The 23481-nt window shown below is 43.8% G+C and overlaps 1 protein-coding gene across 1 annotated transcript; it reads left to right on the top strand.

Annotated features, from left to right (window-relative positions):
- The first annotated feature begins 10616 nt into the window (after positions 1-10616).
- LOC134396939 (gastrula zinc finger protein XlCGF57.1-like) lies at positions 10617-12729 on the top strand. The gene has a single exon (XM_063123549.1). It carries the CDS (start codon positions 10624-10626, stop codon positions 12493-12495), a length of 1872 nt encoding a protein of 623 aa, XP_062979619.1. The 5' UTR covers positions 10617-10623; the 3' UTR covers positions 12496-12729.
- Positions 12730-23481: the final 10752 nt, after the last annotated feature.

Genomic DNA, 23481 nt, shown 5'->3' with positions numbered 1-23481 from the left:
TCACTTTTTCTAGAAAACATTCACCTTTTCTAGAAAGCATTCTGGGACTGCTCACAGCGATCACATATGGGAAAACCCCTATAGAGTGGGATCACAGGGGCAACACATCAGCAAGCAGGTGTGTAATCAAATCAATTTGGAAGAATGTCCATAGTCATTCATTACAGGTAAGCTGTTTTCAAAACCCTCAAAACACAACCTAATCCCATTTCATGGCATAAAGTTAACTCCTATTCATCATCATCATCATTATTATTATTATTATTTATATAGCACCAACAATGTACTTGGTGCTGTACAAAATATACAAATAAAACAGAGATACCCTGCCTAGAGGCTTACAATCTAAAATCACATTAAAACATATGAAAGGGGGGGTAGAAGGGGTTCACAAAGCAGAAATAAGAGAATAATCATAGTAATAAGAACAGTAAATCAAGCTAAAATACCAAAAGCTATTGAAAACAAATGAGTTTTCAAACGCGTTTTAAAATCTACAATGGAACTCGTGGTACGTAGTTGCTCTGGAAGAGCATTCCAAGCATACAGGGCAGCCAGAGAGAATGGGCAAAGCCGGGCAAGAGAGATAGAGACTCTTGGGCGAGAGAGCAACATAACATTTGAAGAACGGCAGGTACGAGGGGGATGGTAAAGTGAAATGAGAGAAGAAAGATAAGAAGGTGCAAGACCATGACACGCTTTGAATGTCAGCAAAAGAAGCTTATACTGAATTCTATATGGCTGCAGAATGGTGAAGAGAGACCGAAGAGGAGAGATGAGCATAAGGAAGACCAGTCAAAAGAAGATGACAAAAGTCCAAACGGGAGATAACCAATGCATGGACAAGGGTCTTTGCAGAAGATTCAGATAAGAACAGACGGATCCTAGCAATGTTATATAGGAAAAAACGGCAGGACTTGGCTACAGCCTCGATATGTGAGGAGAAAGAAAGTGAAGAATAAAAAATGAAGCCAAGATTACGAGCTTCTTCCACCGGATAAAGTGTGACATTATTAACAGTAACAAAGAATGAAGAGCGAGGGGGTGGTTTGGGAGGGAAGACAAGCAAAATGGTTTTCACCATGTTTAGTTTTAAGCGACGCTGAAGCATCCAGGCTGAGATATCAGACAAACAGGCTGAGATCCTAGCCTGAACGTCAGAAGAACGTCACAGTTGATACAACAGTTATTCCTTTTTCATGCACATATAAAACAATAAGAACACACAAAAACGGAAATAAAATAATGCCAAGTTATTTAGTGATCTCCCGTTTGAACTGGTACAATGTCACAACTAGGGTGACCACATGAAAAGGAGGACAGGGCTCCTGTATCTTTAACAATTGCATAGACAAGGGAATTTCAGCAGGTGTTATTTGTATATATGGAGAACCTGGTGAAATTTCCTCTTCATCACCACAGTTAAAGCTGCAGGTGCCCTGCCCTCTTTTAAATCTGGTCACTCTAGTATAGCTCCTGTACCTTTAACTGCTGTGATGATGAGGGAATTTCACCAGGTTCTCCATATATACAAATGACACCTGCTGAAATCCCCTTGTCTATGCAACTGTTAAAGATACAGGAGCCCTGTCCTCCTTTTCATATGGTCACCCTAGTCACAACAGACCATTGTGTGTTAATTAATTGTTGTTAGCACTGAAATGATCCTCCCCAGCTGGGTCTGAACTACACGAAATTCCCTGATTGGGAGTCGCTTACTCATAATAGTGGCCAGGCTGTGGCAACCCCTCAACAGTTTAATAACCCGGGTGTAAATCAGGTCAATAAGAATAGGGGTGGTTACAAGACTGGCATTTAGTTACACTCTTCTGTAAGTTCACAGGACTGAGCTGCCATTTAGTTATGTATCCAGAAGGTTTCTCTCCTCAATCGGTGATGTAGCCTTGTCTCATGTCCTTTATATCGTCCAGAACTTTAGATCCTTTTCATCATAGCCACAGTTACAAAAACGTTTTACGTTCTTTGTGCCTAGAGGTTCTAGGATGGATTTCTTATTTGTTTTACAGTAGGCTCTGATAACCTTCTCCAATCCATGTTTATGGCTTTACGCAATGCTTGCTTCAGAACACCAGCAGCATATTCCCTTTGGCTTAAATCTGTTGTGTGAGAATTTTAGTCTTTCTTTACTGTGATTACCCTGCAATCTTGTAATCTGGGAGATGGTACATTTATTTTTAAATAAACAGGATGGAAATTGTCCTATGCCAATGGGATTCCTATACACATCCATGTATCACAAGTGCCAAGAGTAACAAATGGGGATAATTTTCATTTTCCAATTTGCATCACTTTCACTGGTTTAGTTGTGGGAGGAGAGTTACCCTTCTCCACTGCTGCCCCAGCGACAGTGGGGAGTGTCATCTTACTTCCCACCAAAAAACTCACACTGGAGAGAAGCCATTTAAATGTTTGGAGTGTATATGACATATATTTTGTATATGTCATTGCAAACAATTTAAAGTTTCACAAATGGAAATGTGAGATTGTGATTTTTTTTAAAGTGCTTTGTTTATCTCGGCTGTCGAATTGGGGGAAAAGACTCAGGATCGACCTCATTCTCAAATGAACATCTGCCAGCTAGGACACGTCAGGATATCTTCCTACCCAGCTTTCTCCCTCCCTCTCCCCATCAGCAGAACACATTCTAGCATAGGCACAAACTAAACTAGTTAAAAGAAACAATTTGGTCCTAGCAGCAGCTACAATCACAGCTGGCGCCAATCTCCTGTTCGAACCCGTTCTGATAAGGGCTACTGAAGGACAGAGCTGAAACCGGTGAATTGCCTTATAAGCAACATCTGAATGTTTAGGCAAGGAGAGGACAAACCCTTCCTGCGTTCATGACACGTGTCCTAGTTCAATAGTTTGAGACTTCCGTGATGGCTAAATTTTGGCAGGAGGAGGGTGGGGGGAGGCCTTAGGCATATTTGGCCAAGATCATATTTTATTGATCCAGAAGTGAGAGTTGTCAATGGTTCTGTTTCGGGTTCTGCTTGTGCACTTTCAGGGGAAACTGGTACTTGGGATCTTTAAATTACATTGAAAGGTGCTGCATGCATAAAACCGACCCCGATTCCCTTTTCTGTGCAACAGTTAAAGATAGAGGAGCCCGGTCCTCTTTTCCATATGGCCACCATATTACCAGCGAGTGTTCAAAGTGCAGCTGCTGCTGCTAACACAAACATCCCGGCGCTAGGAATGGGAATGAACACATGTGGTGTGGTGGTAAAAATAAATAAATAAATGCACTGTCCTCTTTCTACAGGAGGCTCCGATGCCTCCCTTGGCTTTTTCCTCCCTCCGGGGAACCTTGTGAACTCCTGAAGAGGGGTTAAACTGTCTGAATCCCCGGCCCTAGAGAGAGGGGGCATCTGGGAAGAAGGGGAGGGGGCTGAGGAAGCCATTTCCTGCCTCTTTCTCCCCCAGGCTGAAGCTGGCTCCGTGGCGAAAAGGGCTCTTCTGGTGAGTTCAAGATGGGCTTTTGGGGAGGCGGCGGGGCAGAAGTCCGGGCGGGCAGAGCGCAGCGTCCCTCTGCACGGGGGCTTTGCCTTTTCCCTCCATCCTAGAAACCTGCAGCTGCTTCGACCTCTGAGCTCCAGCCAGGGTTAAGATGACTGAATCCGCCGTCCTACACGAGGCTTGTGGGGTGGGCGGCTGGGCGGGCGACGGCATTTAGGAGGATCTTTTGCAGTAGGGACCCTTCGAGGCGGCGCAGAAGTCATTCTGAAACAATAACACGGAGCCTTTCGCTGCTTCCCAGCCCCACGGTCCCTCCCTAGGTGCGACTCCGGCTCCTCGCCCCCCCCCCGGACGCAGCAGAGAGCGGCGGGAGGCCTTCCAGGGCTCGTCTCCCCCTCTCTGCTCAGGACCCCCGAACCTTTCAGGCTGCCCCCTCCCGCCCGCAGCTCCTTCCTGGGTGGCAGAAGGGCTCTTGCTTCGTCCTGCGTGAGTGCAGGGAGGGAGGCGGCTGCACGAGTGGGGAGGGCGGTGGGCCCAGGCAGGGGCAGGCTGGGGGGTGGAGGGGCAGAAAAGGGGGGCAGGAGGGGGCGAGGCGGTGGTTGCCAGAAGTGAGGGGCGGCTAGACGAGGGGAAGCGGGGAGGGAAGACAGGGGAGGCGGGGAGGGAAATGAAACGCCATGTGTGGGGCAGGAAGGAAATGTACGGCACGTGGGGCAAGAGGAGAATAGGCCTGAGGCCTCGCTCTGTTCTTGGAATTGGAGGAGCCTCTGCCCCTGAACACAGGCACCATTTCCGCTTGTGTGACTGTGAATATAAAAGGGTGCTTTTCAAAATTATTATTATTATTATTATTATTATTATTATTATTATTATTAATTTATTTATATAGCACCATCAATGTACATGGTGCTGTACAGTAAATAGCAAGACCCTGCCGCATAGGCTTACATTCTAATAAAATCATAATAAAACAATAAGGAGGGGAAGAGAATGCAAACAGGCACTGGGTAGGGTAAAACTAACAGTATAAAGTATAAAGTCAGTATAAAGTCAGAACAAAATCAAGTTTTAAAAGCTTTAGGAAAAAGAAAAGTTTTTAGCTGAGCTTTAAAAGCTGCGAGTGAACTTGTGGATCTCAGATGTTCTGGAAGAGCGTTCCAGGCGTAAGGGGCAGAAGAAGAAAATGGACGAAGCTGAGCAAGGGAAGTAGAGGCCCTTGGGCAGGCGAGAAACATGGCATCAGAGGAGCGAAGAGCACGAGCGGGGCAATAGTGTGAGATGAGAGAGGAGAGATAGGAAGGAGCTAGACCGTGAAAAGCTTTGAAGGTCAACAGGAGAAGTTTATATTGGATTCTGAAGTGAATTGGAAGCCAATGAAGAGATTTCAGCAGTGGAGTAACATGGTCAGAGCGGCGAGCCAAGAAGATGATCTTAGCAGCAGAGTGGTGAACAGAAACCAACGGACTGATGTGAGAAGAAGGAAGGCCAGTGAGAAGAAGGTTGCAGTAGTCCAACCGAGAAATAACCAATGCATGAACAAGAGTCTTGGCAGAAGAGACAGACAAAAATGATCGAATCCTGGCAATATTATACAGGAAAAAATGACAGGATTTAGCTACTGCCTCAATATGAGGAATAAAGGAGAGCGAGGAATCAAAAGTCATTGCTCCTGTCTTGGAGGGGTTCAAGGGGGCATGAGTGGGGTGGGGGGTGGGGATCTGGTGATGGGACTTGCGGGGTTCATTATGGCGGGGGCGGGAAAATAACGGTGTTAATCTGCAAAGGAGGTTTGCTTTTTCCTCCCTCCCAGAAACCTGCAGCTGCTTTAACTTCTCTGCTTTCCCAATAAGGGTTAAAACGAGTGAATCAGTAGCGCTAGACAGGGGCAGGAGGAGCATTTCAGAGGATGTTCCGAAAGTAGGGTGACCATATGAAAAGGAGGACAGGGCTCCTGTATCTTTAACAGTTGTATTGAAAAGGGAATTTCAGCAGGTGTCATTTGTATATATGGAGAACCTGGTGAAATTTCCTCTTCATCACAACAGTTAAAGCTGCAGGAGCCCTGCCCTCTTTTAAACTGATCGCTCTAGTATAGCTCCTGCAGCTTTAACTTCTGTGATGAAGAGGAAATTTCACCAGGTTCTCAATATATACCGTACAAATGACACATGCTGAAATTCCCGTCTCTATGCAACTACAGGAGCCCTGTCCTCCTTTTCATATGGTCACCCTAGTAAAAGGGGTCTACGCTTCAAGGCAGGCTAAAAATAAATTTAAATAAATATTTTTTTTTAAAAAAAACACCAAGCCATTTCCTGCTTTCCACCTGTTTCTGGCTTCTTAGAGGCTAGCTAGACCAAACTCGGAGGTGCTGCTGAGCCAGTGACTGGGGAGGACTTGGTCGGTTCAATGTGGAGTTTTGCTTTGCAGCAGAAGCAAAACTCCAGGCAGATGGATGGAGAGATGGAGGGCAGAGACAGGCAGGAAATTCAGGCAGCTTTTGACAGGAAACAAACTAGTTTAATGGCTGCTTTTCCGGCTGCGTTCTTATGTTTGATTGCAGGTTTTTGTATTGTATTTATTATGTGGTGATTTCACTCTGATGTATTCCAACTGTCCTAGAAATATGGTTGAAAAGTAGTATGAGAATCCTGTAAATCCATCAATATGAAAATGAACCTTCCATCTGCTTCCCTGACTGTTTTGCCATGAGGAATGCCTCCTCTTTCTTTCAGCTCCTGGTGTCCTTGAAGGAGGATCGGGTGCCTCCCAATTAGGAGAGGCTGTGTGTGGAGTTTGGTCCCAGGTACTGGCTTCACAATATGTGTACTGTTGCATCTTAAGAGAATCAACTCTCCTTTTAGCAGCTGGACAAGCATCTGTCAGGGATGCTTTAGGGTGGATTCCTGCATTGAGCAGGGGGTTGGACTCGATGGCCTTGTGAGGCCCCTTCCAACTCTGCTATTCTATGATTGTATGATTGTATGATTCATTAGCTCAGCCTGAAAACTGGATTGCAACTCATAAACTAAATTAATTAAATAATAATAATTTGGAATAAACATTAATGTGTGTAGTCTTTTTCAAAGACGGTGCACTTTGATTTTGAAAATGCCATTAAAAAAAGATTATTGGTTTTTGTTATTGATTGTATTGTTTGTTTGCTTTCATTTTGTACCTTAGCCTGAAAGCTGGATTGCAACTCAAACTAAATTAATTAAATAACAAGAACAAATTGATCTTATCCCCAGAGCCACTGGAAAAGCTGAACCGGACAGCTACTTGAGAAAGCCCTGCTATGCAGTGGGCAAGATTATGCGCTCTTCTGCATGCTCAGTCATTTTCATGACGGGTCTTTCACGGCTTGCGCTGCTGTTCTCTTCCTACCAACGTTTCACTGCCCAGAGCTCTCAGCTGAACCAGGGGCCCCTCAGGACTCCCTGGTGCTGAAGAGGGCATTCAGGAACGATCGTGTCCACCATGGCACATCACATCTCACCTTTCCACAGAGCAACCAGGGGCTCGACAGCATTGCTGGCTCCGGTGCTGGAAATTCCCCTAGAGCATTCAGGAATCCTTCAGAGTCCATGAGTGTTTGGGTGCAGACCATCTTAATGTCCCTTCCCCCATTGCAGGTCCTGGACCATTGTCTAGACTCAGTAATAGGCTGGATGAGGGCCAATAAACTGAGACTGAATCCTGGCAAGACGGAAGCCCTGTGGGTGAGTGGTTCCCGAGTCTGGGAGACAGGCTCATTGCCTGTTCTGGATGGGGTTGCACTGCCTCTGAAAGAACAGGTTCGTAGTTTGGGGGTACTCTTAGACCCGTTTCTGTCGTTGGAGGCTCAAGTAGCCGCCACGGCTCAGAGTGCCTTTTACCATCTTCGGTTGGTTCGCCAACTATGGCCTCTCCTGGACAGGGATAGCTTGGCCACGGTGGTACAGGCATTGGTAACCTCAAGATTGGATTACTGCAACGTGCTCTATGTGGGGCTTCCCTTGAAGCTGCTCCGGAAGCTGGAGCTAGTGTAGAATGCTGCAGCTCGGCTGTTGTCTGGAGCTGCCCCTTTCCAGCATGGAACTCCTCTACTGAGGGAACTGCACTGGCTGCCTATTCGCTACCGGGCCAGGTTGAAGGTTCTTGTACTTGTGTACAAAGCCCTAAACAACTTGGGATCAGGATACCTGAGAGAGCGCCTTCTCCCCTACCAACCTGCCCGGTCTCTGAGGTCATCTGAGGGCCTGCTCCTGGTGGTTCCACATAGACCCATCCCCCGATTGGAGCCCACCAGGTGAAGTGTGGTCCCCCCTCCTATGGAACTCCCTGCCACTGGAGGTCAGGCAGGCACCAACTTTGTATTCCTTTCGGCGCCTCCAGAAAACATCATTATTCCAAGAAACCTTTCCTTAATATGCAGCCTTGAATCTCTGTATTTGCTTCTTTTTAAATTTTGTTTTAACTGTTTTATTCTGTTTTTATTCACATTTTATCTTGTACACTGCTCCGAAATTTTTCAATGGGGTGCGGTATATAATTTTTCTAAATAAAATAAATAAATAAATTGCACAGAGAGGGAGTGGTACTGTGGGATCAAACGTCACCAGGAAGTGAACTGACCATGAGAACGGTGTGATTTCCACCCCCAATATTGAGAGCATTCCGCTTATTCCCTGAAGCAAAGGGTGCCTCCTTGGACTTTTCGGTTGTCTCCTTGGACTCAGCTGTCTCCTTTAATTCCTCCTTATCTTCAACTATTGATAATCTTGTTCCATCTACAACTCAGATAGTTCGCCCTTCTCAACCCCAACCGTGGCTCACCTCTTTCATCCGCTACCTTCGCTCTTGTTCCCGGGCAGCTGAACGCCTTTGGCGTAGGACCAGGGACTGGGCGGACTTTGTCCATTACAAATTTGTTCTCTCCTCTTTCTCTTCTGCCATTTCATTGGCAAAACAGCAGTATTACTCAACGTTGATCCAGTCAAATGCTAGGTATCCTCAGCGGCTCTTTGCGTCCTTCAATTCTCTTCTGAAGCCTAATCCACCATCTCTCCCCGCCTCTCTGTCTGCTAATAACTTTGCCTCTTTTTTCAATGCTAAAATCCAAACTATTCGCTCTGATCTGGCCAGCTCTGCTCCTCTTCCAGTTCCTGTTCCTCATCTGCCAGTTCCTCCTGCAAATTTCTCTGCATTTCCTTCGGTCTCAGCTGTCTACAATACTGCGCTCTTCGAAGCCTTCCACTTGTTCTCGTGATCCGATTCCTTCTCGCGTCTTTATTAATCGTATCCCTGCTATCCTCCCTTCCTTGCTTCATATTATTAATTTTTCTCTGTCCTCTGGTTCATTTCCTTCTGCTTTTAAACATGCTACAGTCTCTCCTATTCTCAAGAAACCTACTCTTGATAGGCTATCTCTGTCTAACTACCGACCTGTCTCTTTGTTGCCTTTTGTTTCAAAGATCCTGGAGCGTGCGGTCTACTCTCGTTGTCTTGATTTTCTTTCTAGTAACTCTGCTCTGGATCCTTTTCAATCTGGATTCCGTCCTTTGCATTCCTCTGAAAAAGCCATTACTAAGATTACCAATGATCTTCTTATTGCTAAGTCTAAAGGCCTTTATTCCGTTCTTATTCTCCTTGATCTAACTGCAGCCTTTGACACGGTATCTCAGCTTGGTTGCTTCATCGTCGTTTGAAACTTAATATGGCAAAGTCTGAATTGCTTGTTTTTCCTCCTAAACCTTCTGCTCGCCTCCCATTCTCTCTTAACTGTCAATAATGTTACGCTTACTCCAGTCAAGGAAGCTCGTAGTCTTGGCTTTATATTTGATTCCTCGCTCTCCTTTATTCCTCATATTGAGACAGTAGCTAAATCCTGTCGTTTCTTCCTGTATAATATTGCCAGGATTCGATCATTTTTGTCTGTCTCTTCTGCCAAGACTCTTGTTCATGCATTGGTTATTTCTCGGTTGGAATACTGCAACCTTCTTCTCACTGGCCTTCCTTCTTCTCACATCAGTCCGTTGGTTTCTGTTCACCACTCTGCTGCTAAGATCATCTTCTTGGCTCGCCGCTCTGACCATTACTCCACTTCTGAAATCTCTTCATTGGCTTCCAGTTCACTTCAGAATCCAATATAAACTTCTCCTGTTGACCTACAAAGCTTTTCACTGTCTAGCTCCTTCCTATCTCTCCTCTCTCATCTCACACTATTGCCCAGCTTGTGCTCTTCGCTCCTCTGATGCCATGTTTCTCACCTGCCCAAGGGTCTCTACTTCCCTTGCTCGGCTTCGTCCATTTTCTTCCGCTGCCCCTTACGCCTGGAACGCTCTTCCAGAACATTTGAGAACTACAAGTTCAATCGCAGCTCTTAAAGCTCAGCTAAAAACTTTTCTTTTTCCTAAAGCTTTTAAAACTTGATTTTGATCTGATTTTTATACTGTTAGTTTTACCCTACCCAGTGCCTGTTTGCATTCTCTTCCCCTCCTTATTGTTTTATTATGATTTTATTAGAATGTAAGCCTATGCGGCAGGGTCTTGCTATTTACTGTTTTACTCTGTACAGCACCATGTACATTGATGGTGCTATATAAATAAATAAATAAATAAATAAATAATAATAATAATAATAATAATAATAATAATTGTCCTGCCCTATGTGTTGGGCTAATGACAAACTGAGACAACCACATGGTGACCATCATGTTCCGAGCTGGTCCTGTTAAGACAATTTCCGTGTGGACGATGATGTCCCTCAGTGCAAAAGTCTGTCTAGGGCTGTCTAACGCCGTATCCAAGAGCGCCTCAACCAGCTCTGGGAGCCCACCATGACTGTCCTGGCTAAACACTTTTCTCCCTTTGAATGGCAGTGAATATCAAGTCAGTGGTTAGGGCCTAATTTATGAGTGGACCGGCCTGGTCATCGAGTCTTTGAGGGCCTGTGCAGTCAGAGATCCCTTTTCCGTTCTGAAGTTCTCCACAGCAGTTGATTCCACTGGGTCCTTGACTTGAAAGTCAGTTTCTTCTTGGCACTCACTTTCTCTTTCTCTTTCTCTCTTTAATTATGCAGGGAATGTGTGTGAGGTAACAAATGAAAGGGAACGCGAAAAAGTATCAGATGTGGCAAAGAATTTCGGGAATCGGCATAGAATGAAGAAGCAGAAGGGCAAGCTTAGAAATAAGCAGAGGAATAAATCCATTGCTTGTCTGGAAGGTGACTTCCATGAAATACCAGCTCATGGAAAAATGTCAGGAAGGACCAAGAAACCTGATAGTGGAAAAAAGCTTGCTCATAAGTCAGAACTTGCTAACTATTGGGAAACGAGCACAGGAGGGAAACCCTTTAAATGTTTGGAGTGTGGAAAGAGATTCAGTCAGAGATATTGCCTTACTTTACACCAAAGAATTCACACAGGGAAGAAACCATATAAATGTCTGGAGTGTGGAAAGAGCTTCAGTCAGAGTGGACAACTTACGCTACACTTAAGAACTCACACAGGGGAGAAACCTTTTAAATGCCTCGAGTGTGGAAAGAGCTTCAGCATGAGTGGTATTCTTAACTCCCATCAAAGAATTCACACAGGGGAGAAGCCTTTTAAATGTCTGGAATGTGGGGCATGCTTCCGTCAGAGTGGAGATCTTACAGTACATCGCAGAATTCACACAGGGGAGAAACCATTTAAATGCCTGGAGTGTGGAAAGAGCTTCAGTCAGAGTGGACAACTTACGCTACACTTAAGAACTCACACAGGGGAGAAACCTTTTAAATGCCTCGAGTGTGGAAAGAGCTTCAGCATGCGTGTTATCCTTAACTCCCATCAAAGAATTCACACAGGGGAGAAGCCTTTTAAATGTCTGGAATGTGGGGCATGCTTCCGTCAGAGTGGAGATCTTACAGTACATCGCAGAATTCACACAGGGGAGAAACCATTTAAATGCCTGGAGTGTGGGAAGAGATTCAGTACGCGTAGTCACCTTAACTCCCATCACAGAATTCACACAGGGGAGAAACCTTTTAAATGTCTGGAATGTGGAAACTGCTTCAGTTCAAGGAGACAGCTTGCTTTGCATTGCAGAATTCACTCAATGGAGAAACCATTTACGTGTCTGGAGTGCGGAAAGGCATTCAGTCAGAGTGGCAACCTGGCTTGCCATCAAAGGATTCATACAGGGGAGAAGCCATTTCAATGCTTGGAGTGTGGAGAGAGCTTCCGAAGGAGTCACCACCTTACTTCTCATCAAAGAACTCACACAGGGGAGAAGCCATTTAAATGCCTGGATTGTGGGAAGAGCTTCAGTCGGCGTCATGTACTTACTTCACATCAAAGAATGCACACAGGAGAGAAACCCTATAAATGCTTGGCATGTGGAAAGAGCTTCTATTGGAGTTCTGATCTGACTAAACATCGTCGAACCCACACAGGAGAGAAACCATTTAAATGTCTGGAATGTGGGAAGAGCTTCAGTCAACGCTCATCCCTTACTGTACACAAAAGAACTCACACAGTGGAGAAACCATTTGAATGCCTGGAGTGTGGGAAGAGCTTCAGTCTGAAGTGTCACCTTACTTCCCATCAAAGAATACACGCTGAAGAGAAACAGTATAAATGCCTGGAGTGTGGGAAGAGTTTCCGTTGGTCCGAGCAACTTTCTGTACACAAAAGAAGCCACACAGGAGAGAAACCGTTTAAATGCCCGGAATGTGGGAAGAACTTCAGTCAGAAGGGTCACCTTACTACCCATCAAAAGATCCACACTGGAGAGAAATCGTTTAGATGCCTGGAGTGCGGAAAGAGCTTCCGTCGGAGTCATCACCTTACTTCCCACCAAAAAACTCACACTGGAGATAAGCCATTTAAATGCATGGAGTGTGGAAAAAGGTTCAGTTCTGGCCAACACCTTACTTCACATCATAGAATCCACTTAGTGGATTCTTTTAAATGCCTGGAGTGTGGAAAGTGCTTCAGGAGAACTGTGCAGCTTACTTCACATCAAAGAAGCCATGCCAGGCCAACAGTTTAAATTCTGTTCATCTGTAAAGAACTTCTGATGGAAACATTGACTGACTCCACTTCAAAGAGCCCTGTTGGGAAGAAATGATCGAAACGCTGCTGAGATACTAAAATCTGTTCCCATCAAATAGGCCTTTGCTACATCGCAGTATAACGCTATAAACCGGTAAACCCTGTCAAAGTTCTGGTTGCAGTAAGAGCTTTTGCAATATAATCTAGGTGAGTTCATACAGTGAAGCAACTATTTAAATGCATTGAGTGCGGAAAACACTTCCGATGGCTCATGTGCTTTGTCAGACATCAGAATAACCCCAGAAGATAAAATCACTGACTGTGTCGGTGGAACGTTCTGGAAGGATCACTGTCTTCATAGAATCCCAAGATTACACTGAGCAGAGCACTGGGCCTTGGCATCATATTTAACCCAGACAAAAGACACAGCAAAGAGTGATGTTCTAGTGTTTGGACAATGGGGCATTCTGGATTCATGGACTGCAGCATTTTTTAAAAAAAACTCTGTTCATTTGGCAAGGAAAAAGATTTTTGTGATCCATTCTACAGATTAATTAAAAGATGAACCATTCAGCTGTTTTGATTCTTGGGCCAAAGCCATTCAGCCCCATGGCTTTGTTACTTACCTCATTTGCTAGTAAAGAAATGAATTAACCTTTTATTCCGCTACACCATTGTTAATATTATAGACTATTCAAGGCAAGTGTATGGTAAAGAGATGGTGGGAATTTTTAACCAAAAATTGAATTTATGCAGCCATATGCAGGCCTCTTTTGAAATTTGACCTGCCGCTAGTCATATAAGAGCCTCGTGTGGCGCAGAGCGGTAAAGCAGCACTTTCTGCAGCTGAAACTCTCCCCATGGCCTGAGTTCGATCCCAGCGGAAGCTGTTTTCAGGCAACCAGCTCAGGTTGACTCAGCCTTCCATAGAATCATAGAATAGCAGAGTTGGAAGGGGCCTACAAGGCCATCGAGTCCAACCCCCTGCTCAATGCAGGAATCCACCCTAAAGCATCCCTGACAGATGGTTGTTCAGCTGCCTCTTGAAGGCCTCTAGTGTGGGAGAGCCCACAACCTCCCTAGGTAAATGGTTCCATTGTCATACTGCTCTAACAGTCAGAAAGTTTTTCCTGATGTCCAGCTGGTATCTGGCTTCCTTTAACTTGAGCCCGTTATTCTGTGTCCTGCACTCTGGGAGGATCGAGAAGAGATCCTGGCCCTCCCCTGTGTGGCAACCTTTTAAGTATTTGAAGAGTGCTATCATGTCTCCCCTTAATCTTCTCTTCTCCAGGCTAAACATGCCCAGTTCTGAGAGTTCTTCCGCTAGCTCCTTCATTACTCTAGGATGCAGTTCATCGGGCCCTGGGGATTTGAACTCATTCAAGGAAATTAGGTGTTCTTTGACCATTTGTTTATCAATCTCAAACTGCAATTCTGCCCCCTCAGCTTCTGATTCACTTTTTCCAGGGGGGGTCATAGACCCACTTTTGGGAGAAGACTGAGGCAAAGTAGGAATTGAGCACTTCAGCCTTTTCTTTGTCATCTGTTATCAATTTGCCATGCTCATTAAGCAGTTGAACCACCATTTCTTTCCTCTGTCTTTTACTACTCACGTATCTGAAGAAAGCCTTTTTATTGCTTTTAGCATCCTCTGCTAATCTCAGCTCATTCTCAGCTTTAGCCTTCCTGACGCCATTTCGGCACTTCTGTAACACCTGTCTGTACTCTTCTTTTGTAGCCTGGCCTTCCTTCCACTTCCTATATGTATCCCTTTTTGTTTTCAGGTCATCTCTAAGCTTTTTGTGGAGCCACATTGGTTTCCTCTGTTGTCTTCTATCTTTTCTCCTTGTTGGAATTGTTTGTAACTGTGCCCTTAAAATTTCCTTTTTAAAATACTCCCACCCATCCTGCACATCTTTTCTCATTAGGCTCACTTGCCACGGGACCTTACTTATCATAGTTCTGAGTTTATTAAAATCAGCTTTCCTAAAATCCAGAGTACGTGTATGGCTAAACTCAACTTTTGTCTCCTTCATAATCAAGAATTCAAGTATGACGTGGTCACTTTCCCCCAGAGTTCCCGTAACTGCCACTTTATCCACTAAGTCATCCCTATTGGTCAATATCAAGTCAAGGATTGCTGATCCTCTAGTTCCTTCCTCCACTTTCTGTAGGAGAAAGTTATCACCCACACATGTTAGGAATTTCTTGGAAGGGCCACTTTTGTCAGTATTTGTCTCCCAACAGATATCAAGGTAATTGAAGTCCCCCATCACTACTACATCACACTTCCTTGAAACACTGGCAATTTGTTTCTCAAAAGTTTTGTCCTCGTCTTCTCCTCGATTGTGTGGTCGATAGTAGACTCCGATTATCATGTTCTTTTTATTCCTTGCCCCATTTATTTTAATCCAGACGCTCTTGATGGGGCTCCCAGTCTGATCCGCCTGTATTTCTGTGCAGGGATAGGTATTTTTAACATATAGTGCAACTCCGCCTCCCTTTCTATTTCTTCTGTTCTTTTTGAAGAAGTTATATCCTTCAATTGCTGTATTCCAGTCATGGGAGTCATCCCACCAAGTTTCAGTTATACCTATCAGGTCGTATTTGCCTTCATGTAATAAAAGTTCAAGTTCGTTCTGTTTGTTTCCCATGCTCTGGGCATTAGTATATAGACCTCCAAGACCATGTGTTCTGTAGTCTGGCTTTGTTCCTACATTGTCACGGACACTATTTTGGGGCACTATTGGAGCTGTTCTCTGTGCTGTGGTGCATGGGCCTTCATACATGTATCTTTTCAATACAACTGTTAAAGATACAGGAGCCCTGTCCTCCTTTTCATATGGTCCCCCTACAATTGTGGTTTAATTAGCTTGCATAACACTGAAATAACCTGCCTGGGTTTGAACAACATGACAATCCCCAGTTGGGGCTTGCATATTCATAATTGTGTCTGGGCTGTAGCAGCCCCTTAACAGTTTACACACGTACAAAGATGGGAGTAGCCCTGAGCACTGGTCACTTGGACTTTTTATACATGCATAGTACGTCACAGCTGTTATAACACACATGTCATGGTACATTTCCATAGCTTAGCAATGCATTTGTATGAGAAGCTGCCTTTTGGCGTGGTGCCAGATACTTTCTAAGTTGTAAGCATTTGCAGGTTGCTTGCTGCGCTGGTACGTGTTGCTGGGCAGACAAGCTAACGGTTGATTCTCAGAAACGGCCGACCGCCAGCTCCTCGATTCTCAGAAACGGCCGACCGCCAGCTCCTCGATTCTCAGAAACGGCCGACCGCCAGCTCCTCGATTCTCAGAATCGGCCGACCGCCAGCTCCTCGATTCTCAGAATCGGCCGACCGCCAGCTCCTCGATTCTCAGAAACGGCCGACCGCCAGCTCCTCGATTCTCAGAATCGGCCGACCGCCAGCTCCTCGATTCTCAGAATCGGCCGACCGCCAGCTCCTCGATTCTCAGAATCGGCCGACCGCCAGCTCCTCGATTCTCAGAATCGGCCGACCGCCAGCTCCTCGATTCTCAGAATCGGCCAACCACCAGCTTCCTATAGAAAACCACATCCTACTGCAGCTGCAAGTGGCAGGTTAAGGTGAACCTGGAGACTGGGGGCTGATTTTTGTGGTTCGGTGGAGGCAGATGTGCTATAGGATTGGATGGTGGTTTTGTAGGTGTACTCTTTAAAAATCACATGAAATCACGAGGATACCTTTTTGATTTCATGGATCTTTGTTTTACCCAGACCCCCACAACCAAGACCTCATTTTGCGTCAGTCACTGCCAGCTCAACCAAGAAATTCCTTCCCAGGTTCCTCCTATTTCAGCCTTCCCTAAAAGCCTTGGACTACAATTCCCAGCATCCCCAAGTCAGAGGAAGGCTGAACGAGTTCATTCTGCGGAGAAGAAAATCCGCCACTTGGGAGGGACCAACAGAATCTTCATTAAGGCGCAAGGAAGGCGGCTTAAAAGCTTGTAGAGAGGTAGGGAGCAGTTTCAGCCAGCTGGTCCTGCAAGGGTTAAATGAAGAGCGACCTGCTGCCTAGAGAGACCGGAAATGGTCTTCCCCACTCTCACCATTTCCTGTCCCTCTAGGCAGCAGAACTCTTTTAATGGAGATTCTGAAAGAAGCTGGTTGGAGAGGCATTGCAGGCGCGCCCGATGCAAGGAGGCGGCTCCATCGGTGGAGCGAGCAGGGGGTTGGACTCGATGGCCTTATGGGCCCCTTCCAGCACTACGATTCTATGAGGTTTAGAGCAGAGATCAGGCGGATGAACGTGTGGAAGCCTCGAGCCTCCGGGTGGAACTTAAAAGTAACTTCTCGGCTGCCTCGTTTCTTGGCAGCGAAATGGGTGAGTCCCAATAGGAGCCCCATTTGGGAGTTTCTGAAGCTGACATTAAGAAAGCTTTTGGCGGGGACTAGAGTGACTTTTCTTATGTGTTTTATGTCTACCCGCAATGGAGGGGTTTGTTCCTCTCCTGCGGTTCCGTGATCCGCACCAGGCAGGCTCTGCCGGAGCGTCCCTTCCTTGGGCATCAGGCTTTGGGGGGGGTTTGAGCTCCTGTTCCCCTTCGCTGTTTTTGGTGCCAGGTTTTAGGACACGTGGCCGCTTTGAGTGGGGGTCGTGCGTAGTGGGGGGAGGGGGCTCCCCCTCTTTGGATCAGGGTCCTGATTTCACCCACTCTTTTATGTTGTCATTGTGTGTGGGGTGGGTCTCTGTGTGTGTGTGTGTGTGTGTCTTAGGGGCTGCGCAGCAAGACTGAGAGAAATTGCTAAGATATATACTGGTGAAAAAATGTTACAGACCCATGTTCCCCAGTAAGTGGTTTACTTAGACATACTGCCTCTACTGCCTTTGTAGTCCTTGACTCCCTCCGTCTCCATGAGAATATATCCAATCACAATGCTAAACTACACTCAGTGGTTGAGCATGGGTTAAATATGGATTATCCTTGAATTGTATATCGTATAGTCTGTTCCTAGGGCATTGTCCACAGTGTAGCTATTGTTTCAAATAAACCATCTTGAGAGCCCATGGTTTGTTGATGGATTATGAACCATGGGTTGTTCATGGCTAACAATCCATGGTTTATTAGCATGGCTGGGTTCAGAAAACACAATAGCTCACATTTCAAAAATAACTCAGGGTTCAACACAAACCCACACTCAACTAGAGATGCAAAGGCCTGGGGGGGGGGGATTCCCCCTTTCCCCCCAAAGCCTCTTTTGTGTGTTTTTCCCAAAAAATTGAAAAGCATGACGAAAAATGGATTATGGAATGTTTTATTTTACCATGATGAATAAAATGTTTAAGACCAGGTGTTCATATATTTACTTCTCCAAATAATTTCTAAAAATTTACTGTGGGAATGGGTGGTTCATGTCTGCTTGACACTGTGGAGGACTAATGGAGACATAATTTTCTTTGTTGCTAATGTTGATGGTTTCTTCTGTTTCTTTAAAAAAATTTTTTGCCTGATCCTCATAAACTGGCAAAACCAAAGAGGTTCCTTACAGTTCAGGTGTTCCTTAAAAAAAAAAGTAATTTGAAAAAGTAAATTCAATTTGTAATAATTGTTTGAATACACTGTACTTTTAATATATCAAATGTGATAATTTTATGCCAAATCAACTTGTAAATAACTTCATTTTATATTCCTAAAGTAACAAAATGACTTCCAATCTGTAAAAAGTGCTAATATTGTATTTCCCCCCAAAATTTCATTTTTTTCCTGGGAAAAACGGAAAATAACTGGGTTCTTTCCATGATTTCAGTTTTTCTGGAAATTTTACACCACTATACTCAACCCATACACTATCGTATGGGTTCGTGTTGTATGAACTCAGTCATTGACTAGCCACCTGTTCAGACAGAGTTGATTTGAACTCTAGGGCTGTGAAGAATTTTTCATGAAAGGCAATCTATGAGAAACGTAGCTTTTAGCAAGATGTATGGAGTGGAAAAGGGAGAATCCTGAAGATATTGAAATACAAATAGCAGGAAATTGGGCTTGATCCTAGATGAGATCATCTATTTTCTATATTAAAGTCCTAAAAAGCTTTTTATTTTCTCTTTATTCCAATGCAGGGGATTGAGAGGACCATGAGAATAAAAGGGCCCCATCTATTAGATTGTAAGCCTATGCGGCAGGGTCTTGCTATTTACTGTTTTACTCTGTACAGCACCATGTACATTGATGGTGCTATATAAATAAATAATAATAATAATAATAATCATAGCATCAGAAACAACACAGTATGAAATGAGAAAAGAGACATTTCAAAATCAAAGGGTATCAAAAAAGCTTAAAGGGAAACCCATAAAAAGGAAAGGAAAAAAATTCTCAGGTTCCAGATTTTGGCAAATATTTAAAAAATAAGATTTTAATGTTTTATTATTAATCTGTTTGTAATCCACCAAATAAATAAAAGATTAATAAAAATGAATACACATTGAAGATTCCACAGAGCAGACAAACCATTGGAATGCATAGACTGTGGAAAGACCTTTGATGCAAGTGGAAATCTTATTAATAACCAAAGAACCCACATCAGAGAGAAGCTGTATGAATGCATGGAATGTAAAAAGAGCTTCAGTCTCAATAGAATTTGTATGAAACCTCGAAGAGTCCACACAGGGGAGAAGCCATATAAACGGATTGTTGAAAGATGTTCCGTGAAAGCGGAAGTCTTGCTAAACATCAAAGCACCAACACAGGTGAGAAATCATATAAATGTATGGAATGTGGGAAGTCGTTCAGTGTAAGTGTAAGTCGACATCAAAGAACCCACACTAGGCTGAAGCCATACGAATACAAGGAATGTGGGAAGACAATTCACTCGAGCTGGAAGTCTTACTGAACATGAAAGGATCCACACTGAGGAGAAGCCATATAAATGCATGGAATGCAGAAAGAACTTCAGTTTTAACAGAAGTCTTACTAGATATGGAAGAATCCACACAGGGGAGAAGGCATATGAATGCATGGAATGTGGAAAGACATTCAGTAATGGTGGTAATCTTATTCAGCATAAAATAACCCACAGGGGAGAAGCCATATAAGACATTCACTCAAGCTGGAAGTCATGCCAGACATCAAAGAACCCACACAGGGGAGAAGCCATATGAATACATGGAATGTGGAAAGAAATTCAGTGATGGTGGAAGTCTTGCTAAACATCTAAGAACCCACAAGGAGAAGAAGCCATATGAATGCATGGAATGTGGAAAGACATGCAATGTAAGTGTAAGTCTTGCTAAACATCAAAGAACCCACACAGGGAAGAAGCCGTATGAATGCATGGAATGTGGAAAGACATTCAGTGTAAGTGTAAGTCTTGCTAAACATCAAAGAACCCACACAGGGAAGAAGTCATATGAATGCATGGAATGTGGAAAGAAATTCAGTGTAATTGGAAGTCTTACTAAACATGGAAGGACCCACACTGGGGCGAAGCCATATGAATGCATGGGATGTGGAAAGACATTCACTCAAGCTGGAAGTCATGCCAGACATCAAAGAACCCACAGAGGTGAGAAGCCATATGAATGCATGGAATGTGGAAAGAAATTCAGTGGTGGTGGAAGTCTTGTTAAACATCAAAGAACCCACACGGGAGAAGCCATATGAATGTATGAAAGTTTGAGTGAGCTTCAGTGGAAGTGGAAATCTTACTAAATATCAAGGAGCTTAGAGAAACCATATGAATGTGTCAAAGAAGCTTCAATGATAGGAGATGGCTTAAGAATCACCAAAGTACTCATGGGGGATGGAATCATATAAATTTAGATACTTTGGAAATAGCTGCAACAGCATTAGACAGCTTAATACACTTCAACGAACCCATACAGTTTTTAGAAGGGAACACAAGCAGAAGTCTGGCAACTTAATATAAGAAGATCCATGCTCCACTTTGCCTTTGCTGTAAATATAGGAAATTAAATTTCTTTTGGAGAAATTTGGGTTGCAACATGAAATTCCTAAGGCCAATGCAACTCAATTTGCTCTCTTGGGCTTATCTTTGAGGGTTCCAAGATGGGAACGTTTACACGTAGATGTTAAACAGCAAAATCAACCCTGAGGAGCCCCATGATGGAGAATCCATGGGGCAGAGCAATATTCCCCAAGCATCACCTTCTGGAGCCAACCCCTGAAGTTGAACTGGAACCACTGCAGTGTACTACTCCCAACAACATCAGTTGCTCCAGAAAGATACCTTTGTTGATGGTATCGAAAGTTGCTGAGAGATCAGGGTGTATCAGCAGGGTCACAGGATGCTACATGAAGATTCTGTCTGTAGCTTGAAGCAATGCCTGTTTGTAGGTCACATAATAAAACTATTTGACTGGAAAATATCACTTAACAACTTAACTACAAAGATTTTGGCCAGACACTTGACAAAAAATTCAGCAAATTGGAGGAGAGTTTTTGTCTCCATGCTAGCTCCAGCTGCTCCCTGGGGCTGTTCACACCTGCATTGTGGTGAAAATAAAATTGGGGGCAGCCTGCCAACACAGTTGATGCTGTTCCCATTTGCGCTGGGAACAGCATCAAGAAAATGACACGGACTTTCTCCTTCCCTTGGATAAATTCAGTGCAATAGTCCTCCAGATTCTCTGGCTACAAATAGGTTGGAGAATTTTGAGAGGCCATTTGCTCACAGCTCTAAATAAAACCATGAATTCCGTTTGACACGGTAATAAAAAGATACCGTCCTCACCTCATGGAGATATATTCAGTGCTTTTTATACTGTATTTCGTATTTGTGCTTTTAACCTGTTGGTTGTTTTTATTATGGTTTTAATTTTTGTGAACTACCTAGAGAGCTTCGGCTATTGGGCGGTATAAAAATGTAATAAATAAATAAATAAATAAATATTTTGAGAACACATTCACAAGAGGTTGAAGTCAGAGAAACTTTGTTTCATGACCATGCCTGTAATGTGTCAGGGCAGGGATCTTGGAATGTTTTTATGTATGTTGTAATAGTAATTTATCTAGAGAAGAGATGATATTATTTAGTCATAAGTGATTTTAAAGAATAGAAATGCATCTTAGTGGAAACATCAATGAATGCAGTAAAACAGGCTAAACGTATATTATAACTTCCTAAAGGTATATATAGAAGAGTTTGAATCTGTAACAATCCTGTTGGATCAGCTGTCCCCAACAAGTTACAGGTAAAATAGTGTAGTAAGGCTGAAACGAAAAATTGTTATTGCTTGAGAAGCCTTGACTTAAGATGATGTTGAATGTATCATGTGTTTGATTCTTTGCTTGTATAAGCCTTGTATGAAGTATTGTTATGTGATCTTTCTATAGTAAAAAGCAAAGCAAAAGACAAATCTTGTCAGAGAGTGATTTCTGGAAATAAAAATTCTCTATGACCTATATTGAAGGTGAAGAATTTATCTTACCCTTAGAGGGCTTCTGGTTTTGGGAGGAATATAATTGTGTGTAGTTAAAGAGGTAATTGAGGGGCGCCTACATGCTGGTAATATAAGTTGAGAGAAGCTCTGACTGAGGACATGGGTCACAACGGTTGCCACTCACATTTATTATTTTATTTATTTATTTACAATATTTGTATACCATTCCCTATTCAAGAATGTCAGAGCGGTGGACAAATCCAATAAAAGAATAAAAACAATTGGAACAAAAAATTTAAAAGGAGCAAAAGTTCAATAAAACCACAGCTGGTCATTAAGGGAAGGCTTCCTGGAAGAATGACATTTTCAGCACGTGCTGGAAAGAATATGAAGTTGGTGCCCGCTTGGCCTCTAGAGCAGTGGTTCTCAACCTTCCTAATGCCGTGACCCTTTAATACAGTTCCTCATGTTGTGATGACCCCCAACCATAAAATTATTTTCGTTGCTACTTCATAACTGTAATTTTGCTACTGTTATGAATCGTAATGTAAATATCTGATATGGAGGATGTATTTTCATTGTTACAAATTGAACATAATTAAAGCATAGTGATCACAAAAACAATATGTAATTATATATTGTGAAATATTTATTTCTAATTACAAATAAATGAAATGTCTCGGTTCCTAAGACCATCGGAAAAATGTGTTTTCCGATGGTCTTAGGCGACCCCTGTGAAAGGGTCGTTCGACCCCCAAAGGGGTCCCGACCCACAGGTTGAGAACCGCTGCTCTAGAGGCAGGGAATTCCATAGGATGGGGCCACCACAGTGAAGGCTCTTCCCCTGGTGGACTCCAATCAGAGAGTAGGTCTATATGGGACCACGAGGAGCGTGCCCCCCAGTGACCAGGCAGGTTGGTAGGGGAGAAGGCGCTCTCTCAGGTGTCCTGGTCCCAAGTTGTTTAGGGCTTTGTACACAAGTACAAGAACCTTCAACCTGGCCCGGTAGCGAATAGGCAGCCAGTGCAGTTCCTTCAGCAGAGGAGTTACATGTTGGGAAAGGGCCACTCCAGATAACAGCTGCACTATCTCCAGCTTCCGGAGCAGCTTCAAGGGCAGCCCCACATAGAGCCCCACATACTTTATTAGGGTGACCATAGAGAAAGGAGGACCGGGCTCCTGTTTCTTTAACAGTTGCATAGAAAAGGGCATTTCAGCAAGTGTCATTTGTGAGCATGCAGCACCTGCAGCTTCTAGCCAGCAACCAGAACGACAGGTTGGAATATCACTACAACCAGTGCTAGCCTCGCCACAGGTAAAAAAGAAGTCTCTTTCCATCAAAAGATCACCCTAATGGTTGGGCTATGAGGCTATATTCTAAAACTTTCGCAATAGCTAGAACATAGAAGCCTAACTTACACTCTGAAAGGCAAAAGATAGAAATACTAAGTGGCGATGGCAATTTAAAAATAGTTTCTAGCAGCCGATGTTCATGTATATTATATTCTATATTTTTATTATATTTCACCACTGAGGAAGACCTGTAGGTCGAAACACGTTTGGTGTTTGTATAGTATTGTTTTTTTGTGGTTTGAATGT

This window comes from Elgaria multicarinata, chromosome 3 (assembly GCF_023053635.1).
Source record: "Elgaria multicarinata webbii isolate HBS135686 ecotype San Diego chromosome 3, rElgMul1.1.pri, whole genome shotgun sequence".
NCBI classification, from domain to species: domain Eukaryota; kingdom Metazoa; phylum Chordata; class Lepidosauria; order Squamata; family Anguidae; genus Elgaria; species Elgaria multicarinata.
The sequence above is the reverse complement of the archived record's forward strand: the minus strand, read 5'-3'. Positions and strand labels throughout refer to the sequence as shown.

Excerpts from the sequence above, each read along its gene's own strand:
- LOC134396939 (XM_063123549.1), top strand. The coding sequence starts at position 10,624 with ATGAAGAAGCAGAAGGGCAAGCTTAGAAATAAGCAGAGGAATAAATCC.